The sequence below is a fragment of the Antedon mediterranea genome, chromosome 8, assembly GCF_964355755.1.
Source record: "Antedon mediterranea chromosome 8, ecAntMedi1.1, whole genome shotgun sequence".
In the NCBI taxonomy this organism is placed as follows: Eukaryota; Metazoa; Echinodermata; class Crinoidea; order Comatulida; family Antedonidae; genus Antedon; species Antedon mediterranea.
Window position 1 is genome coordinate 13,877,110 of NC_092677.1, and position 22,842 is coordinate 13,899,951.

Below are 22,842 nucleotides of genomic sequence, written 5' to 3' on the forward strand. Positions count from 1 at the left end.
CTGATACAGTTGTTGAAGTCGCATCAGTCATGTGATTAGCGGTGTTCATGGCTGTCTTGGAATGTTTTGGTACAGTTGAAGTCGCATCATCAGTCATGTGACTAGCGGTGTTCATGGCTGTCTAATTGGAATGTTCTGATACAGTTGAAGTCGCATCAGTTATGTGATTAGCGGTGTTCATGGCTATCTTGGAATGTTCTGATACAGTTGAAGTCGCATCAGTCATGTGACTAGCGGTGTTCATGGCTGTCTTGGAATGTTCTGATACAGTTGTTGAAGTCGCATCAGTCATGTGATTAGCGGTGTTCATGGCTGTCTTGGAATGTTTTGGTACAGTTGAAGTCGCATCAGTCATGTGACTAGCGGTGTTCATGGCTGTCTTGGAATGTTCTGATACAGTTGAAGTCGCATCAGTCATGTGATTAGCGGTGTTCATGGCTGTCTTGGAATGTTTTGGTACAGTTGAAGTCGCATCATCAGTCATGTGACTAGCGGTGTTCATGGCTGTCTTGAAATGTTCTGATACAGTTGAAGTCGCATCAGTCATGTGATTAGCGGTGTTCATGGCTGTCTTGGAATGTTTTGGTACAGTTGAAGTCGCATCATCAGTCATGTGACTAGCGGTGTTCATGGCTGTCTTGGAATGTTCTGATACAGTTGTTGAAGTCGCATCAGTCATGTGATTAGCGGTGTTCATGACTGTCTTGGAATGTTTTGGTACAGTTGAAGTCGCATCATCAGTCATGTGACTAGCGGTGTTCATGGCTGTCTAATTGGAATGTTCTGATACAGTTGAAGTCGCATCAGTTATGTGATTAGCGGTGTTCATGGCTGTCTTGGAATGTTCTGATACAGTTGAAGTCGCATCAGTTATGTGCCTAACGATTTCGGCTGTCGTATGATATTCTGGCAATGTAGAAGGAGCACTCTCATACACTCGTAGTTTAGCAATGTTTGAGCCATCTATTACACTGTTATAAATGTTACAATAATAATCGCCTGCATCTTCTTTCAATACATGTGTTATAAATAACACATTTTTCAGTTTGTTTTGGTTGGTAGCATATCTATTTTGAAACTTCGTTTTCACCTGATTGTTTGGTTCGGTAATTCCAACCATTTCATTTTCACTTCTCCGCCACCATCCTATTCCATGCTTTTTTTTAGGAGGTTAATCCAGCTCACATGAAAACGTAACATTTTCACATTCGGATACATTTTGACTCATAGGATGCTGAATGATCTGTAGTGCATTTAGTCTACAGATTACAACACTCAAGATAATGATAACAATTGATTTAGTCATTAGCCTTCTGATTCCCAATGTTTCCTTTCTTTCCCTCATCGTTAATGTAGTGTTCTTTCCTTGTAGCTTTGTACTAAATTGAAATTTGTTATAAATTATTCCAGGTTCTGGAATTTGATTGGTTCATTAAATAGTCAACCTCTGTGAAAAACTCAAATTAATAACAATTTCTCACGATATTTTTTTCTTTTGTTAATACAGATTTGTTTTATTTTCATAACTTTAGTATCGATATTCATATTGTTTAAATGAAGTACAAACCAAGAAAGATGTTATTTATTATTTGTTTTAAGACATACTCAACTGTCATGTCTGATGGCTTTGTGAATGAAGAGCATATAACAAATGAAAACAAATATGATACACAAAATTACTGACACAAAATCGTTTTGTTGTAATATTGATTTGTAATATTCGTGAACGTACGGTAACAATTAATTGTTAATTATTTTAAAAATGAGTAAATCAAAGCAGTCAGAAGTTGGCAAATGTTTTGTAACTTTTGTAACAAAATCGACCTAAAGTAAACAATCGAAAAGGTGGAAATAATCAGAATGTATGATTCGCCTGGACGGTTCCATTTTCTTTTCGAGTTGAGTAAATTCTTAGTGAATATGAATAATTAGCAATGGCATATCTGGGATCGTTCAGGTACATACATAACAGCAGGTTTTTAATCATTATCAATAATGAATATAATATCTCAATAAATCAAATAACATCATGCTTATCAAAATACATTCTTATGTTAACTTACATAGCACCAAAATACTAATTATAAACATATAAACTTATATTTAACATCCAATTAAATAAATTATCAAAACATTTATTAAAAATAAATAATTAAACAGCAACAGTATTATATATATATATATTTATTTTAATAATTGAGTAGTAGTCATTAAAAGTTGTTAGTTGACCCAACAACCTTGATATGATTTAGAAGAATAAAATGATATCCCCACCCAGCCATGTTGGGATGTTTGCATTTGATGTGGACTTCAAGAAAGATCAGCTTTAAAAGATAATAAACAATGCATAATTATTTTCGACGTTTGGTAGAGTAGTCTGGGTTCCAGATGGAGTTTTGACCTAATATTAGTAAAAGATAAATATTTTGGCACATATGACCTTTCATATGTATACCAATTGACCTGTATTTCAGACAAACATCGACAAGTCTCAAAATAACTAGACTTGGGGAAAGTCTAGGTAGAGTACTGATAGGCTAGCACAAAATAATATACATACACTTGCATATTTAGTTTACAGAATCTTTAAGGGTCGTAGTCGTAGCAAAACAATTAATCACAAAATTAATAAATAAAAAATTTACAGAAGTAAATACGGTAGTTAACAGATGATTATTGCATATTAAATTAATATCCTAAAAATAAAATCAATATAAGCATAATTTTGCATATAATTTTAACCAAACTGTGGTTGCTTCAGTTGAAGTTTTACCGGGTAAGGGCTCCCTCTAGCTTGGAATCGTTTACCTGCCAGGTCAATCTCATAATGACCTTTCAAAACGTAATCATTTGTGACGATTCCTCGTTGACCAGACTTGTCATCTTCATTGGTAACCCATCCAACCACAACCATTTTACCAAGTGTCGGTGCATAACCACTGGACGTGGAAAGTCCGGTAAACTTGCCATCTCGGTAAATCGGTTCATCTCCCCATGGCCAAAGGTCATTATCAAGGTCATGATCTTCCAATAGGAACATGGTTAACTTAGATTCAACTCCCTTGCCTTTTTGTTCTATCAACGCTTGTTTACCAATGAAATCGCTTTCCTGGATATCAATGTAAGAAACAATTAATGTATATCAATATTTCATTCAATCAATTCAACATTTTCATTGTAACAAAAAATTTAAAACTACAGATTTAAAGATGTATTGTCCCCCAAAACATGACAAAGGAAGATTAATTAAATCAGACTTTGAATAGGTTATTTTGTAGTTTTAATCAAATTAATCACTTCCACAGAAAAAAAAATGGAAAAAATAGTGTTTTCATTTATTTATACCAAAAACCCATAGGCTGGCAGTTAATTTCGACTATTTTTTGCTTTAAATTACAGTTTTTTGGTAAAGTGGATAACTATTATGGTACATTGAAATGGCATATTTAACACAAATGTTTATAAGAATTATTTTTTCAAGGGGACAATACATCTTTAAACAGTACTCCAATGAATTGATATTATTATAATCGTGAGATATTGTATGTATTACAATGCGTGTATGTTGTATAAAGAATGAATAATTGATATTATTATAATCGTGAGATATTGGATGTATTAAAATGCGTGTATGTTGTATAAAGAATGAATAATTGATATTATTATAATCGTGAGATATTGGATGTATTACAATGCGTGTATGTTGTATAAAGAATGAATAATTGATATTATTATAATCGTGAGATATTGGATGTATTACAATGCGTGTATGTTGTATAAAGAATGAATAATTGATATTATTATAATCGTGAGATATTGGATGTATTACAATGCGTGTATGTTGTATAAAGAATGAATAATTGATATTATTATAATCGTGAGATATTGGATGTATTACAATGCGTGTATGTTGTATAAAGAATGAATAATTGATATTATTGCTTTGCTTTTAAAAATAATTATTGTTGTTGCATAGTGTGTAATACAATATAAGATAAATGAGTATATATTGGTTCTGTATACCTTATTAAGCTTCACTCTGGTTTCTCTTCCTATTTCAAATGGAGTATTACTTGAGTTGAAGTCTTCGCCCCAATAGCCAAAAAACTTTTCAATACGTAACCATCTCAACGCATAGTAACCACAATTCCGGATGCCGAAATCCTGACCTGCGTCCCACAAACGATCATATAGGGGCAGAGCAACCTAAGCAAAAGTATGACATTGTAATCCAGAAATAATTTTGTTTAGGTAAACAAGAAGTATATGAATTGAAACTACATGTTTGTGTATCATAGTATAAAGGTGAATCATATATTGAATATAAATGTATTAATACTAAACTACAAGGGAGGCCAAAAGAGGTGGTTATTATTATTCATGCCGCTTTCTTCATTTCAGATAGTACATCCATATACAAAACAAAAACAAACAAAATTCAACCAGAAAATTAACAATAACATCTTCCAAAAATTAAAATAACCTAAAATATCAATTTGCACCAACACTGCTGCAGATTGTCATGTTTATGTCGATGGATGACAATTCTAAAAGAAAATATTATTTAAATAAATAGATTGGTTCTGATTTGAAAACTAACCTCATTATTCACATATAGAACAAATCCTGGTTCTCCAGCATGTGTTATACTCAGTGCCTTCACATTGTTTGCATAGCCTATACTTATTTCCTAAAAGAAGTTAATTAAATATGTTTTAATAGTTTATCATAGCATTTTTTATTGCAATATAAATGGGTCGTTCCATGCCCCCGGCAACTTTGTCTGAATCTCTGTCTACACTATCAAACTAGTTTGAAAAAAAAGGTGCTCAAATATGGTAGTGATATGACATCTTCTTGTTATTTATATCAAATATTCCCCCACAAATTCAAACCTTCAGCTTAATTAGTCAGATATTTCCCCAAGATAGTTAAAAAAAAAATGTGCATGTTTGTACCAGTTAGTTTTCAATTATAACACGCCTGAGTAGATTGTGGGTCACATGATATTCAATAAACTATTCCAATGAACCCTTACATCATCAAGAGTGCAATTTCATTATATTGTGCGATTTGAATAATGTACTGTTAGCATATTCATTCTTGTAGCTATTTCTACAATGTGCGACACAAGGCTGTTGACTTTTGTGTTAGAACGTCAACCTGTAGTTCTGTTTCCACTCAGCCTCAACTTGTGAAAATATAACCTTTCATCTTTCATCTCATGAAGTTATTTTGACTATTGCACTCATAAACATCTATTATTAGTATACTAATACAACTTTTACTTTAGGAAGCCAAGATAATTTTTGAGCACTGTAATTTCCATTTACAGTATATGGAATAATAAAATGAATCTGTATCTTTAACTCTAACTTGTGTTGTGGTTGTCCAGTAGACAATATATATTTAAATTTGAATTTCATACATACAGTACCTTACAACAGAATGGACGGAAGTCTGTATTACTTAAAGACTCAAAAGTAAGCGTTTGAAGAAGCTCTCTAGCTTTTGGACCAATCACATTAATGCCTGTGTACTGATGCGTAACATTATGTAAATCAACTGATCCATCTTTAGGTAGATGTTTAGAGATCCAATGGAAAGCTCTAGTTTCTTGTGTGGTTGGAGAAATAATGAAATATCTAGAAACAGATATAATTATAATGAAAATATGTAGTTCAGTGAAAATACTGTTGATTCGCAATACTGTTGATTCGCAGTAGAAATATTTAACGTTGGAAAAAGAAGGACTATCAAAAAGATAGAGATATTATCTCAATAATCAAAGGTACAATGTCTCTTGCTGTAACACAGTAGCATGAACCACTATAAAATACAAATGTGTAAATTAATCCTTGACACATATAAATAGAGCAATCAGGCTGCGCATATGATTTTAGACACGAGTATGTTTATATTTTTTTACGATATTAATAACTAAAATTAATTTTTTAAATATAATTAACAGTTAATGTACACATTTGTGCTGTAGCAAGTTCTAAAGAAATGTATGTTTGATTGACAGCTGTTTTTCAATACAGGCTAGTGGATTGGATTGTCCTTTTATTTTATAGTGGTTGCTTCTCTTCTATTCTTCTTGATATGTTAGTATAAATGTTAGGTATTCAACACACAATACATACAGTTATATACCTATTCTCAGCTAGCCTAGCCACACTGCAGTCATTTTGGTAGTGACCATTCTCATCTAACATTGGGGTGTGGACAAGTGTCCCTACAGGAACATCCATCTCATTTGGACAAAGGCGTTGTAATAAGTCTGTTGCTTCAGAACCTGTTGACTAAAATCAATGGCACAAAATATTGTTTTGTATTCTTCAAGCTAAATACTATAGATTATTCTATTTTCTGCTTATGTCTCATTTCCATTCTCCCAGAAAATCCTCATAAATTCTGAAATTATTTTCTTTAGACCAAAACATCCCGTAAGATAATGGTACTTATCTGGGATACAGTAATACAGACCTTATTCTGCCACAATGTAAGTGTCTTATTAATAGTTATACATTAATAGATTTTTTTGAGGTTAGTAGTTTGTTGTTAAATTAAATATCAATGTTATTATTGTACCAGAGCCTGCCAAAATAACAATCATCACTAATACTGCTTGATGTCATTACCTTGATTTCAAACTTAGAGAAAGTTGACATGTCCATAAGGCTAACGGAATCCCGACAAGACCAGTATTCTGCTTTCACGTTATCAAACCATGATGGCTTTCCAAACGTCTTTTTACTCTTTACAGAAACGAAAAAGGGATCATCTATTCAAACAAAAAGAGATGTTAATTTCATATATTTTAAAATTCTAAACACTTACGCTACAATACTTCATTATAAAGAATGAGAAAGGTAGTCTATTACATGCCTAGCTTATCTGAATAAACTAATATTTGCATTTTCTCCTGGAAGACTGATAATTATAAAATTCAATGAACTCCCCTAATCTATAAATGGTACAATCGATAATTATAAAATTCAATGAACTCCCCTAATCTATAAATGGTACAATTGATAAACTCGAAGCATTTACAACATACTATCATATTCATACTATCGTTTTGAGACATGTAACGTATACAGGTAAAGAAAAAAATGCTCTTGGACTAAATGGAATAAGATGTTTACCTTTATTATTAAAATATTTTGGCCTTTCGTAACCCATTAATTCTCCAAATACAGCCCCAGCCGCTTGTTGTCTTGGATACAGCGGAGAGCATCTTTGGTTACGTGCATGTGTGTAATCATCATCAGGGTAGTTCACAGCATAAAATCGACCTTTTAAATTGAACACAATAATTATAATTATATTTAACAAAATAATCATATATTGAACACAATAATCATAATTATATTGAACAAAATAATCATATCCTAAACACGATAATCATATCTTGAACACGATAATCATATCATGAACACGATAATCATATTCTGAATACATGCAATAATCATATCATGAACACGATAATCATATTCTGAATACATGCAATAATCATATCCTGAATACATGCAATAATCATATCCTGAATACATGCAATAATCAATCTTGAATACATGCAATAATCAATCTTGAATACATGCAATAATCAATCCTGAATACATGCAATAATCAATCTTGAACACATGCAATAATCATATCTTGAACACATGCAATAATCATATCTTGAACACATGCAATAATCATATCTTGAACACATGCAATAATCATATCTTGAACACATGCAATAATCATATCTTGAACACATGCAATAATCATATCTTGAACACATGCAATAATCATATCTTGAACACATGCAATAATCATATCTTGAACACATGCAATAATCATATCTTGAACACATGCAATAATCATATCTTGAACACGATAATCATAATTATCTTAACACGATAATCATATCTTGAACACGATAATCATATCTTGAACACAATGATTCAAATGTTACTTACCAACAACCTCTTTAACTCGTTCCTTCAGAAACAACTGATTGTTGTGACAATCAGTAAACCTTTGAATGTCAACAGTAAGACTATCATGAGGAGCTTTGCCACTAATGATCCAATCAGCAAGAACGCTGCCTACACCACCACTGGCTGATACACCAATGGAATTAAAACCTGTCATTACAAAATAGTTGCTCACCTAGTAGAATATAAACATATAGATATAATGTTAGGTGCTGCAGCTAAGGAGAAAATGAATCTAGTTTAATTTGGTTCTTTTGAGTGTATAGTACATGGAAGTTGAAAAACATAAAAAGTTTTGAGTAATGGTGTTATCGAAGAATACCGTGGATGTCATGGATGAAGAGGAGAACAAACAAGTATGTGCTGGATAGGACTGGAGGCTTTTTGAAATTCATTGAAAAACAAAAACTATCGCTTGACACCAGGGGACTCAAACAAGACATATGGCAGCTCTGAAAAAGAGCAATGCATGGATGGAGTAACAGAAAAGACTAGTACAGCTGTGGGAACAGTTGGCACAGGATCGTGAGGCATGGAGGAATCTCATCGGAAACTCTGATTCATCTGTATCAAAAAGGAAGAATATGACTTCACCAACTTCTACACCTATTGTACATAATGTGTCCAATCAAGTGGAGATTTTGACATCTCTAGTATAGATGTCTGGTTCATTGCCTACCTCATCAAAGAGTCTTTCAAACTACAAATCTAAAGCTCTGTTACTATCAAACGGGACAAACAAATGTGATGTGCCCCTTACTACCATATTTGGGCACATCACACTTGTTTGTCAAACTAGTTTGATAGTGTAGATAGATCTTAACTGCTCCTGGTAATCAAGAACCTACTTCAGGTGCTTCACCCAAAAGAAAGTTGCCATCTGGTGTAAAACTCTCAGGTCCATTAAACAGCTGTTGAACCTCTGCTGTCTCTGCTGCAGGCGCTCGAAGAAGAAAACTGTCAAGCAATGGCTCTATAGAAAAGATAGACTAACAATCATTAGTTTTGTTTCCTATAATCTCTTCTAAAAAACATGAATATTCAAAATAGGGAGATACAGAAATATATTTTGAAATACGGAAAGTTTTGTATGAACTAAATTTGAAGAATATTCAATATAATGTTTCCATTTGTAACATTGTTTCCAAAGAATCATTGCTTATGGCACTGTGGACTTAAATGTTACACTTTTCAACTAAATAATTCTCCCTAAGGGTCATGTAAGTGCTACCAACGCTCTCTCATCTGTCCATGACTTCACATTTCTTGAGTGGCAATATTCTATTTTGTTAGGATTTCCCCTTTAAATCAAATCTAACTATGGAACTTACGAAATTGGTCCCAATCAGGGGGAAGTGTTTCAAACATGAAAGGCTTTGGAATTCCATTGCTAAAGATTGGTTTGGCCATTTTCTCGAATCCACCACAAAGGAGGCCTCGGCTCCATTCTATAATGTATATACCACCATCGTAATCACGAACATCTTAAAAAAAAGTTATAATTAGATTAGGTTTAATAGGGATTCCGAGTTTTACGAGTATCTTGAAAACCACAGTATAGCCACGAATCATTTTCTGATATGACAAATAAAAGGACAATCTTTCTTGTTGCAATGAGACATGACAGCACTTTTTATTAACAATCAAATTATATATACTTACATGGCATTGATGGTGAGATTCCTTCAATAGCTTTAGTAACAAGGTAATAGTGCTCAGCAGGATGCAAAGGTATTTTGACATTTGGTGTGCTTTTTAATCCTAACTCACGACCCCACTGAAAATGGCAAAATATATTGAGTTTAAGGTGCTTTAAAGATATCAGATTGTGTAGTGGTGTTGGAGTAAGCTTCTTCTAAGATGCATACAATTTTAACTACATCAATTCCTATATTTCTTATACAGTTTTTTTTTCAGATTTTATAGATTAAAATATCATTAATAAAGCTAGGTTTGCAGTAAAACATGTTTTCCAAAGGGAAATAAAGTATGGTTGAGAATGTCTTGACGTTTTGATTGTTTGCTACAACCATCTTGTGAAGAATACTTGGCAATCACACTTTTGGAAACAAAACTCAACTTTACTATTTTAATGTTAAACTGAATAAGAAATATAGGAATAACTAACTTTGACTAGTGTTCATTTGCCATGCAAAACTTTATATTAAAACATTGCTTCTACAAATTGTTAAATAAATTGGAGAATACTATACCTGGCCAGCTGCATTTACAAAGTATTCACAATTTACAGTACCACGACTAGTCTCTACTCCTGTAACTCTATTATTTTTTGTTAAAACTTTTTCAACTTCAACACCTTCTAGTATTTTAACTCCTGTAAAATGTAAAATGTACAGTTTTTACACATGCTTTACTGCACACAAACAACATTTGTTTAAAAAAAAGAGTAGACAAAAAAAAATTATGTGAGAAAATTGCTTCATTGTAGGGGAAAATCACAAGAATTTATAATAAGCAATAACAATAGTAATATTAGGAAGTGCACTAGAATAAAAGTTTTTATCTTGAATAACATTTTAAGAAACAAAATCCTTCTTTTTGGTTAAATTATCCTAAATTTGCACTTCAATTATCCCAACCTCTTTGTTTAGCAGCAGCTGCTAAGGCCGCTGCTGTGTCGGATATATTTGTACGACCATCTCGAGGGAAATAAACACCTCCCAACAGATCATCAACTTTGATAAAAGGAGCGAGTGATGCAATTTCTGATGGCGTTACCATTTGAAATTCTTCTCCTCTGGCTCTGAAAAACATTTTGATAGTTTTATGTGGTCGGTAAAAACAAAGTCAGTAATAAAGTTTATTTGAATAAATATGTGTTTATAGATCTAACAGTATCCGCACTCACAGTAACTAATTTGTGCTTCAAATGGCGACAAAAAATGGTTTATGTATTTATTGGTTTTAAGTTTATCCCCCAAGGGACCATAAATTTACCTACTTGTGGTATACCAAATAATTATACTGGGAGACTGAGAGATTAGAATGTTCCATTCATCACCAATCAATACGTTTGTATAAATGTATATTAAGTCTATTAAAAGAGTATTTTTTAAAGAACATTATGATGCTGTACTCGAGCTGTTTGACCAGTTTTCAGCTATTAAAAACAATTATTTTACTTTATATACCATCAAGTAAAAATTAGTAAAAGTAAGGCATGATTTACCAAATTTTGCCCTTATGTAAAATTTATAAATAGAAGCTGGTACATTAAAGTTGTCTTTTTTAGGGTTTTATCGAATAAAAATGCATACTTCATAAGAGATGTAGAGCGTTTCAACAAAGTCATTCTCTCTTTTGTTTTTGCTACAGCAACAGAACCATTGCAAATGCGCCCTAAATAGAAAAAATAAAAAACATATTTCTAAATATATAATGAATATGTTCAAGCCGGAATCTTACAAACGATGTTTAGGTGTGAGTGTAAACGTATGCCATGCGCTACGGAAAAATTGATGTTTTATAAATCTGGCTTAGTAGACGCAATTGTCCTTGCGTAAGATTGCCACTGATTTAGAAAGGGCAATTTAGGAAACCTACAAACTGCACTGGCTGCAGGCTTCTGTCAAACTAATTTAATCACAAACTGCATTTTGGACGGTAGACAAGGAGACGTTATTTACCAGTGCTCATTCCCGTTTCTTCTTGTATGCTTTCATAAAGCTGGCTACTCATGCTACGACATTCACTAATAAAATCAATGTGATGTGATATGCCAAGTAGACCAACTGAATGCCATGTTGTGCCACATGTCAGTCTGCAAGATACAATGAAAGAGAAAAACAAATAATATTTCATATTTTGCAACACCTGCGCTTTATACACCACCTGTGCTAAGACCCACCTATGCTTTGTGCACCACCTGCGATTAGTGCACCACCTGCGCTTTATACACCACCTGCGCTTGGTGCACCACCTTCGCTTTGTGCACCACCTGCGCTTTGTGCACCACCTGCGCTTAGTGCACCACCTGTGCTTTGTGCACCACCTGCGCTTAGTACAACACCTGCGCTTGGTGCACCACCTGCGCTTTGTGCACCACCTGCGCTTTGTGCACCACCTGCGCTTTGTGCACCACCTGCGATTAGTACACCACCTGCGCTTTATACACCACCTGCGCTTGGTGCACCACCTTCGCTTTGTGCACCACCTGTGCTTTGTGCACCGCCAGCGTTTCTGCACCACCTGTGGTTGGTGTACCACATGCGCTTGGTGCACCACCTTCGCTTGGTGCACCGCATGCGCTTGGTGCACCGCCTTTGCTTTGTAAACCGCCTTTGCTTTGTAAACCACCTTTGACGTACACCACCTTCGCCTTGTGCACCACCTGTGCTTTAAACCCCACCTTTGCTTTGTAAACCACCTTTGCTTTGTAAACCACCTTTGACGTACACCACCTTCGCCTTGTGCACCACCTGTGCTTTAAACCCCACCTTTGCTTTGTAAACCACCTTTGACGTACACCACCTTCGCCTTGTGCACCACCTGTGCTTTAAACCCCACCTTTGCTTTGTAAACCACCTTTGCTTTGTAAACCACCTTTGACGTACACCACCTTTGACGTACACCACCTTCGCCTTGTGCACCACCTGTGCTTTAAACCCCACCTTTGCTTTGTAAACCACCTTTGACGTAAACCACCTTTGCTTTGTAAACCACCTTTGCTTTGTAAACCACTTTTGCTTTGTAAACCACCTTTGACGTACACCACCTGCGCCTTGTGCACCACCTGCGCTTTATACTCCACCAATTGCGCTATATACACCAAATATGCTATACCCTGTGCTGTATACAGTACACACCTCCTGTGAATTACAAATGGTTGTGGTGATTTAATAGATAAACCTGAACCAAAATACATACTTTCCCTGTTCTAACAGCAAGACATCTGTCCAGCCTGCTTTCGCCAAGTGATAAGACAATGAGATGCCGGCGATACCACCTCCACACACCACAACCCTGGCTTGAGGAGGAATACTAGAACTTGTGTCAGTAGTGGCAGACCTCACACCATCACTTCTCAATCGATTATGTATGTTAGATGTAGTTACAGGTAAATTAATTGCATCTACTCCTCTTCTGAACGCTGTCAATGGTGGCAGCCTCATTTTAGAAGCGAATACTGTCCAAAGGGGCATGATGTTGATTAGTGAAATGTTCTTTTTAAATTAGTTCCTGAGATAATATATCTAAAAAAATAAAAAATGTTTCAATCTGTATTAATTTCAATTATAGAATCTGAACGCAACAAATGTATTGCTTTTTGGTAGTAAAATTTCACTTAAAGCACAATTGACTACATCAGGATGACATCACAAAGAAATTCGATTTATTCATTGATCCCACACGACACGAAAAGCCTACAAATACACACAAAAAAAACCATGAAAAATTAAGATCAATTAATACAGTTTATAAATCAAATCAATTTAAATTCAACAAAAAACACATTGGCTACTGGCAGCCAATTCAAATATTTTTTTTGCTTTAAATTTACAGTTTTTTGAGATAAATAATTTGTTTTTTCGATTCCAAGTTTTGGTCAAAGTGGATTATGTGACATGAAAATGGCTTAATTAAAAAAAAAATTTTAACTATTTTTTCAGGGGGACACATCTTTAATAGTTTGATTGTCGCCCTCTATAAATGGGCTGACCTGGATATAGAGAGAGGGACATGACACCTGAGCTTGCAGTTGCTCTAAGGCCTAGCCTAGATTAGATAGTTAGTAGTTCTAGTCTTTCTACACTACTTTGTTCGCCGGCGTACTTTGTTGGTGAAGTAATTATTTCATAGTTGTCTACCTAGGTACTAGCATCGGCTTAAAGGGATTGCATTAGTAAGTAAAGTAATATTATTACTACTCCTAGTCGTGCTAGCTATAGGCCTAGGCTATCATTAGTACTATTAGTATTAGTAATAGTAGGCTAGCTAGGGCCCAAGCTAAATAGCCTAGGCTAAAGGCCTAGAGTAGGCTAGATAGATTTTTTTGCAGCAATCTCCTTTTAGCTTCTTATATTAGCGATCCTGTTCGTTGGCTTGACGTGACCTTCTAACTAGCTAAACTACTATTACTAACTAGGCCTAGGCTAGGCCTACTCGTCGTACAACATTAACATTCTACCTTATTTGGGTTGAATTTATTCTCCCTATTTTCCAATCCACTGAAACGGATGCATTTTTGTTTACATTAGAATTAGTACTATCCCTTGATCGAGCGGTCAGTCTAATTACCGAAAACAACCGAAAACAACCGAAAACAACCATAAACAACTGAAAACAACCATAAACAACCAAAAACAACCGAAAACAAACCGAAAACAAAATAACAATATCTAAATACCGAAAACAAATTTGATGCAGCTACTATATTGACCTCGCACGCCAAACAAATTTCTACAGTATATTTTTTTAATGTCGCCCTCTATTGATAGGTGTTTCTAAAGCCAACAAGACCGCGCGCGCAAAGCCAAGGAGATAGAGAGACCATACGAAATGGAAGTGTGCACAAAATTTAACTCGATATCGTACAAACTCAATGATAACACCGTACCATTTACTTACAGAATCTACAATATGTTAGATATTTAATATATATGTTACATGAATCTTACAGAGACAAGGAATTGTCTGTAGTCGTAAGACCCTTTGAAAAATAAAACATTATCATAAAGAAAAAAACATGAAATAAGGTTTTAAAGATACAAGTTGGAAAGTTAAAGTATTGCTACATATAATATAAAAGAAACTACATAATAGTAGCCTAACACTCACACGCACCACGCATAATATATAAGCATTTTAATATATAAGCATTTTTAAGTACTGTAATTCGATATAATCACTTATAAAATATTTTTTAGTATTTTATAACAATTTTAACAACTAGGGATGGTTCTCGAATACATAGTATAATTTCAGCGATTTCAAATGTACGTACCGCATGACAATAATACACCACTTCTACGACGTTTATTTGTGTATATTGTGTTTATATGTAAAACAGTTTGTGAAAAACACCTCTATTCGGTGCAAATCGTAAATTCGCTTTAACACTAGGAATTATGTTACAGATTTTCAGTTGTGTTCTCATGTATTATTTAAAACATGAAAAATGTTATTTATTTACTACACTATGTTATTTAAATTTAGTTTGTTGTAGTTAAACAAACATGGCTAGATGTTGATAATACATCTGATATCTTGAATCGAGTTTGTACCTCGAAAACAAAATGAAATTTAGTACTTAAAAGATGTTACAGACTTGAGTTGTGTTCTCATGTTCTCTCAATATGATTAGGCCTAAGGTTAATAAAGATTTACAAGTTAATGTAAAATGTTTGTGTTTTCACTTCCTGTCATCATTTTTGTCAGACTATTTTATATATATATATATATATTTCAACGGAGAAAAACATTCATTAACTCATTAATCAGGGGAAACAACATTACGTTTAATTGTTAAACAACTTAATCAAAATTAAGCTGTCGCTGCAAAAGGGCACTTAAAATGAATCCTCTCTAAAACGCACACTGCTGGAATTAAGAATTTAACTTATTTAATAAATGTTTTATTAACTTTATATATTTTTTTATTTTATTTTAACCTTGATTTTAATTTGTATTACAATACTTGTAAAGTCTAGTGGTGAATTGGGCATTACACCAGAAGGCTAGCTATACTCTTTCTTTTCAAAGTGATTTTTTAATGAAACAAGTACTTTGAACAAATTCATGCGTGAGCACATAGGCATCATTTTCTCTCTATTTGCATTCAAATAAATTACAGTTATTCGTTTAGTGAACAAATAAATTCAAGAATCAACATTAAAATAACGTCAAATGATATGAGGTTCCATTTTTCATGAATTTTACGCGCGAGAGTACCCATTTCCGGCCATCTAGCTAGGGGTGTCATGGGAGTAAATTAGCTTCGCCACAGGCCCCACCATGGTTCCAATACTTCTTATCATTTTATCAGAACTAAACCCACCCACCCACAATGATTATCTCAGGCATTACAAATCTCTTAGTAGGCCTACTAGCTGTTATATGGCCACCGAATAACAAAGTTTAATAAATAATAGACTATTGAATTAATTTTCAGTGGATTATTTGTGGGGTGGAGGTATAGGCCTACTATAAAACAAAAAAACACCTCTGACGTATTTAGCTTTGCTTTTTGCTTCTCAGTTTGAAATGAACATGTCATAGGGGAAAACTTTACCTTTGCCCCCCCCCCCCCCTCCCACCTCCCTATTTCAAAATCCTGGATCCGCCCCTGATATTGGTGCCGAATACTCGTCAGATCCTGACAACCAAACCAAGGCTCACGTGTAGTAACGCAGTGCTATCTACTTCAATATATCATTAATATAGAGGGCGACGTAAAAAAAATTTGTTTTCGGTAATTAGATTTTTTCGCGCCGCGGCTCTAGCCAGCTATGTCCCAGGAGGACACATTCATTAATAAGCTGTTTCATAGCGGTAGCTTTAGTATCTAAGGCTGACAGTTTTGTGAATTTGGAAACTCGACTATAATTTATAGGTAGCTGCTGGACCCAAAAAACGTCTGGGAGAAGAGAGTCTATATGAAAGCCTTTGCTGATAATACAGTATTATTGAGATGTAGACGGAAATCTGTAAAATCTTGTTCAATAAATAATAACTTCGTTTTTGCTGTCAACCAGGCCGGTATTATAATAGGTCACTGTCAAATAATCATTCGATAATGGTCAAAACTTTATGTTGGCTCTGTCAACATAAAGGGAGATATTTACAATGACTTTCTTTTGACTGTCAATCTAGGCCAATGTTATAATAATACGCCGTCAGATATTAAATCATTGAAACAGTCCTGGTAAATTTTTTTTTTGGTTATCAGATGCCGTGGGTGGGGGGGGGGGGGGGGTCCAATCAATTATCGTCAGAAGGTGAACAATCAGTCTAGGTAGCAGCAGCAGATTATTAGGAACGCCTGCTTCATTAATTAATCCAAAAAGGTTTGTACATTATCTATTTGTTTATTAGCCTTCTCCTAACACAATTATATTTTCTTTAAAAAAAGGTTTATAAGTGGTTTCAACATTTATGATAGTAATGTCACAGTTCTGTGTCTGGACGCAAGTTCATAGACCTACTAGTTATATTATTCATATTAACTGATATTTACTCTTCATTTACCGTAAAGTTCAGTTTTAATGAAATATATAATATAAATTGGCTTCGTACCAATTAATTAGTGTTGAAAAGGTTAGTTTTTTGGTGATAGGTGAAAATGACATGTAACTTCGTAATCAATTTATTTTTTTTGTATAAAGGCCCAATTACACTATGACGATAACGACGGACGATAAATATATAGCATGCATTTTTTTACATAAACCAAAAGAAATTAGAAAGGTTTTCGTTCTAGACCTATAGGATAATCATTTATGCTGTCTTTGATAAAAATAATGTTTTTCAAATTCCAATCAAATGACGTCATGATAAATAAAAACAATAAAATCGCTGTATTGTCACGATATTATTGGTCTTACTAATCATGACGTCATTTGATTGGACGTGTGAAAATATAATTTTCATCAAAGGAATTGTTTATATTTCTTTTGGTTTATGTATTAAAAATGCACATTTGTCTATTTATCGTCAATCGTTATCGTCCTAGTGTATGGGCCTTATGCTGTAAATGTTCAATTAATTGATCATTCCGATTTTATTAGTTGGACTCTTGCACAGTTGCTGTCTAATCGTTGTTGTGTAATATCATTTCGAACCATATTAAAATCATAAAGAGATTCATATTCCTTAACATGTGGCTGTGCATGGAAGTCCGGTCTACAAAAACTCGGGCCCGGGATCATTGTTATTGGGCCTGAAAGTGTTGGTGAATTCATAATTATACTTATTATATTTATCTCAAATCATTAGGACTAGAAATTTGGCTTATCAATCAAATAAATACTTTCGTTCAAAATGAAACTCCAACCTCTCTAATAATCAAAAGATTGAACTCGAAAACGGACCGTTTTTTTGAATTGGGTATGTTGAAACATTTCAATATTCATTTAAAAAAGTACATTAATTATGGTATTGATCAGTGGCTATAGGCGTAAAAACCCTCGGTCAATATCATGTAAAATGCACTGTGGAAGGGTCATATTAAGACTGCAAAATTGGGCTTATCAACAAATAAATACTTTCGTTCAAAATGTAGCCTAAAATCAAGGCTGAAAAATTGGGCTTATCAACAACAAAATATTTTATTATTAGACGCGATAACATCAAGGATAATCAGTATAATTATTAATATAGCCACTGTTACTAGTTTTATTCTACATGCTAAAGTAAATAAAAATCCACTAGAAAACAAACAAGTCTGAATGTTATGCTTATTAGCCATGTTATGTTTGTTACTGTAGGCCTATGATTGTTTGCAATGTCCACATATTATTTCCGTGGGCATATCCATAGTGTATCACTCACAAAAAAGACGTGTGAGGTCCTTTCTTTAGATTTTGAAGAATGATTTGTGTTACAGGTTGACACATGAGTCAAATGCTCAAGATATCGGCTAACGCCATGGGACCCTTGGCTTATCAATGAATAATAAATACAGTACTAGGCCTACTTTCGTTCAATTGAAATCGGAATCTGACTGTTTCATTAAATTGGGTGTGATTAGGCCTAAACATATAATAATTTATTAAAAAGGTACAATAAAAACAAATGCATCAGAGGCGTAAAGAACCCACGGTCAATATCATGTAAAATGTATATGGTATAAGCACTTTGGAAGGGGTCATTGTTATTAAACTGGAAAATTCGGCTTATCAACAAATAAATAATTTCGTTTAAAATGTAAAATTAAGACTGGAAAATTGGGCTTATAAACAAATAAATACTTTTTTTCAAAATGTAAGAAAACATTTTTTAAATATAATCCTTAAGCTCTGTCTATACTATCAAACTAGATATGATGTGCCCATATTATATAGACATGACGATGTCATATCACTACGATATTCGGGCATATCACTACCATATTTGGGCACATCACACTTTTTTTGTTAAACTAGTTGGGACAGTGTAGACACAGAACTATGTGATCGAAACATAAGTCGGAATTGGACTGACGCGATTGATTTAATTGGGTATTTTTATTAATGTAATGATTCATTAAAAAATATAATACCGATACGCGTTTGGTATTGATCAATGGTGCAAAAAACCCTGAGAAATAATGTTATAACGCGATTTGGTGATTGCTTAGCAATAATACAACCCATATACTATTATTATAAATACCTATTACAAATGCATTCATATAACTTTTCATCGCGAACCGAAAATGCATAAATGCTATTCTACAGACAGTAATTATATATTCAAAAGCCATATTATTATTATTATTATCAATACCTAAATGCGATAGTAATAACCACATAAACATACATTATTCCCAATACAAGTGTGTGCGTTTAATTCTAGAAAGAAACGACTGTGCTGACAGGCCAATGACATAAATCACAAGTAAAGTCCCAATTGTTCACTTGCGTTTTGATTGGCTGACCTATTATATTAGATTAATGAAGACTGTTCTTGCAACTGTCCAGTCAAAAAGTTACGCGGCGTTTTTTGTAAGAAATATTTCTTGTTTAGTTTGTTTTCGGTTTGTTTCCGGTTTGTTTTCGGTTGTTTAGGGTTGTTTCCGGTTGTTTTCGGTTGTTTTCGGTTGTTTTCGGTTATTTTCGGTTGTTTTCGGTTGTTTTCGGTAATTAGACTGACCCTGATCGAGGCCTCGGCTCGTCCGTCCACTTCACATGCATGCATTGCTACTACTGCTGCTTGACCTCTGAACTAAAAATAATGATGTCATCAAGTAGATGACGTCAGTTTTTGACGACGTTCTGTATAAGTCTTATGACGTCATTTTAAAACCCAGGTGACAGGTGTATTATTAAATTGTTGTGATGTTCATCATAATCAATAATAGTCTTAAAAGTTTCCAAAATTCATTTCTTAGAAGAAAAACTATATATAATGTCGTAGTTTAATACAATTAAAAAAAATCAGACCTTTTAACTAATTTAAAGATGTATTGTCCCTTTGACTTTAATAAAAAAAAAAAAAAAAAAAAAAAGTGGGTCATTTTGAAGTATCGTAATAGTTATTAGTCGAAAAAAAAATCATTTAACTGAAATACAGACGTTTTTTTGTTCAAAAAATAACTTTGACTTCCAGTCAAAGTTTTCGATCAAAACATATCTCATAATGCAACGTGCTTGTTTGTCTACTCTGTATACATAATCATAAAACTTCTTCGTGATCTGTGTGAAAACACCTTCTCAACCGTGACGAGTTGTAAACAATTCTAATTTGCATCATGCATAATGCATACTCGTGATTTGAAATCTTTGTTTACTTTCGCTCGCGATGATTTTCTAGAAGAAATGTAATCAAATTAATTTACCTGTTAATTACGTAAACTTGTTGTTTTTGGCTCGAATTTTCGCCTTAAAATGAATAAATTTAATATTACTTTGATATGGCCAATTTAAATTTAAAATATTTTGACTTTCATTTTTTTGTGTTTCAAGGGACAATACATCTTTAAATGCCATCAAATTAAAAACATTTATTTCCAAAATGGTGGTGTCACCAATGAAGCAAATGCTTGTGTCAGGGACGACAAAACAAAACATACAAAAGCAAACAATATATATATATATATATATATAAATCCAAAGGCAAACTAGATATGAACTCGTCACTTGAGGACGAGTTTGGTTATCCGCCGGCAACAAAACGTATCTTACCAAAGTCGGTTGCACTACACATCGAGCCAAATGAGCACCTGCTGAAGAAAATCCGAAGAAAGTTTACTCGTTCATTCGGTATGTCGTAAACCCCTCGATGCAAATAGATTATTACATACCAAACTAAATCATAATTTTTACTATGATGAAATCTTCAAAAATTTTTAACAGTGACATATTATGAAAGTGCATGCTTTTAAGTTTTATATATTAACATGTGAAGACAAAATATAAACGTTATGTTTATTGTTCTGCTCTTTGAAAATGTTTATGTTTGTTTGATGATAAAAATTTCAAAAATTATATTTAATATGCAAATAATGTAGCCTTCAAACACGTTTTAACATTCAACACTATAATAAATCACACCTATGATTCATACACTGCAAGAAAATAAAATAAAAAATAGGCGTAACCTTGCATTCTGATGAACTGTATCATTTTTAAAAATAGACATATTTTGCAACATTTTCACAATTTTTTAACGTTTTACGTGGGCAACCAGTCATGTTTAACGTGCTCGTAGAACACCATTTCAAGTTGAATAGTGAATAAAATAACGTAAAATTGTTAACCGAAGTTTGAAAAACACAATTTATGTAAAAGAAATGCTCATACGTGTTCCCTGCGCCGTGCGTGCGTACAAATGTGCGCACCTGGTGGCAAGTTTTCAAATGCTTAAAATGACCTGAAACGTGTTCTAATTTAATCAGAAATTGATTTAGAGCATTTTAAAATTTCAAACGCCGTTTACGCGCACACTTTCTAATGTTACAAAATTCGGTAGCAATAAAAAAGTTAACAATTGATGTGAAGCAAACGTGGCTGAAAGTTACGTTAAAAAATATTTATCTGTTTCGAAGTTATGATCAACTTAAGATTTTCAGAAAATCGCGCGTGACTTACGCTACGCGGATCTGACATCGTCAAAAAGCTTGGCTGCACATCTTCAGTTAAATGTCTAAATGGTTACGAAGTTACAACATGTTATGTTAACACGTTGCAGAGAAAAGTTGAACACAAAAAGTGGCGGAAATATGGAAGAATAATAAAAAAAAGAAACACTACAATTCCAAGGGCTTATCCGCTTGAGGCGGATAACCAATTACTGACAATGCTGTGGGTATCAGTGGCTGGATCTCAATGGAGATACAAAAAAAAAACGAAAAGCTAAATCAAAACGATAAAGTAAAACAGCCAGAAAAGTTAGCAGAGCTTTCGGGAAACACTAGCCCTTCATCAGTGCAAATATATATATAAATGACAGAAATGAAGATAATAAGACGTCAAGCGGTATACATTTCAATTGCAGTATAAATCATATTAATACATTTTCAATTGGTAGAGGAAAATATAGTAACAAAAACATGGCCGCTAAGTATCGTTTGATAATAAATAATATTTTGCAATCTTTTTGAAACTATTTATTTTGTGTCTTTTGGAATGAAAGAGGCAAAACATTCCAAAGATTTGCACCAGACAGTATCTAATACTTTAGTGTAGTCCTGTGGTTTGGGAGATAAATATAAGAGAATGACCCGGGAGATGACCTATAGTGTTGTAATTATAGAAATTAACATTCAATTTAAACATATCGTAAAATCTAGGATAATTATGATGAATACAGTTATGAACAAAAATATATTGCTGATAAGTATATCTTTAGTGTCATTAGATTCCTTAAAAAGAGGACCCGTGATTAGCTGTAAAAGAAGATTTTTATATTATACGTATTCTTTTTGGAGCAATGTTAATTTAGTAAGATTTGATTACAATATGAAAAATAAGGAAGAACAAGAGAATTATACAAGGTAGAAAGAATATTTACAGGAACGTTTAATTCTGTTGGTACACCTATACTTTTACATATTTTAGTCACCAATTCGGTGATATGGTATTTCCAAGTTAACTGCTCATCAATGAAAATTGATTGTATTTTTGAAAATGTTTTTTCTTTTAAAATTGCCTTTTTGTGCTTATTTTTTTCAGGAAAAAAAATGTCAATATGA

General features: G+C 33.4%; 1 protein-coding gene across 1 annotated transcript; it reads right to left on the minus strand.

The window, feature by feature from the left end:
- Window positions 1-1,540: 1,540 nt before the first annotated feature.
- On the minus strand, window positions 1,541-14,233 carry LOC140056201 (pyruvate dehydrogenase phosphatase regulatory subunit, mitochondrial-like). Its single transcript, XM_072101497.1, has 17 exons — window positions 14,140-14,233; window positions 12,879-13,204; window positions 11,639-11,772; window positions 11,270-11,351; window positions 10,592-10,755; window positions 10,205-10,326; window positions 9,654-9,768; window positions 9,323-9,475; window positions 8,840-8,964; window positions 7,974-8,166; window positions 7,152-7,301; window positions 6,645-6,787; window positions 6,157-6,305; window positions 5,438-5,645; window positions 4,601-4,690; window positions 4,024-4,206; window positions 1,541-3,109 (listed from the first exon to the last, which is right to left on the minus strand). Exons 2-17 carry the CDS (start codon window positions 13,151-13,153, stop codon window positions 2,738-2,740), a joined length of 2,658 nt encoding a protein of 885 aa, XP_071957598.1. The 5' UTR covers window positions 13,154-13,204; window positions 14,140-14,233; the 3' UTR covers window positions 1,541-2,737.
- Window positions 14,234-22,842: the final 8,609 nt, after the last annotated feature.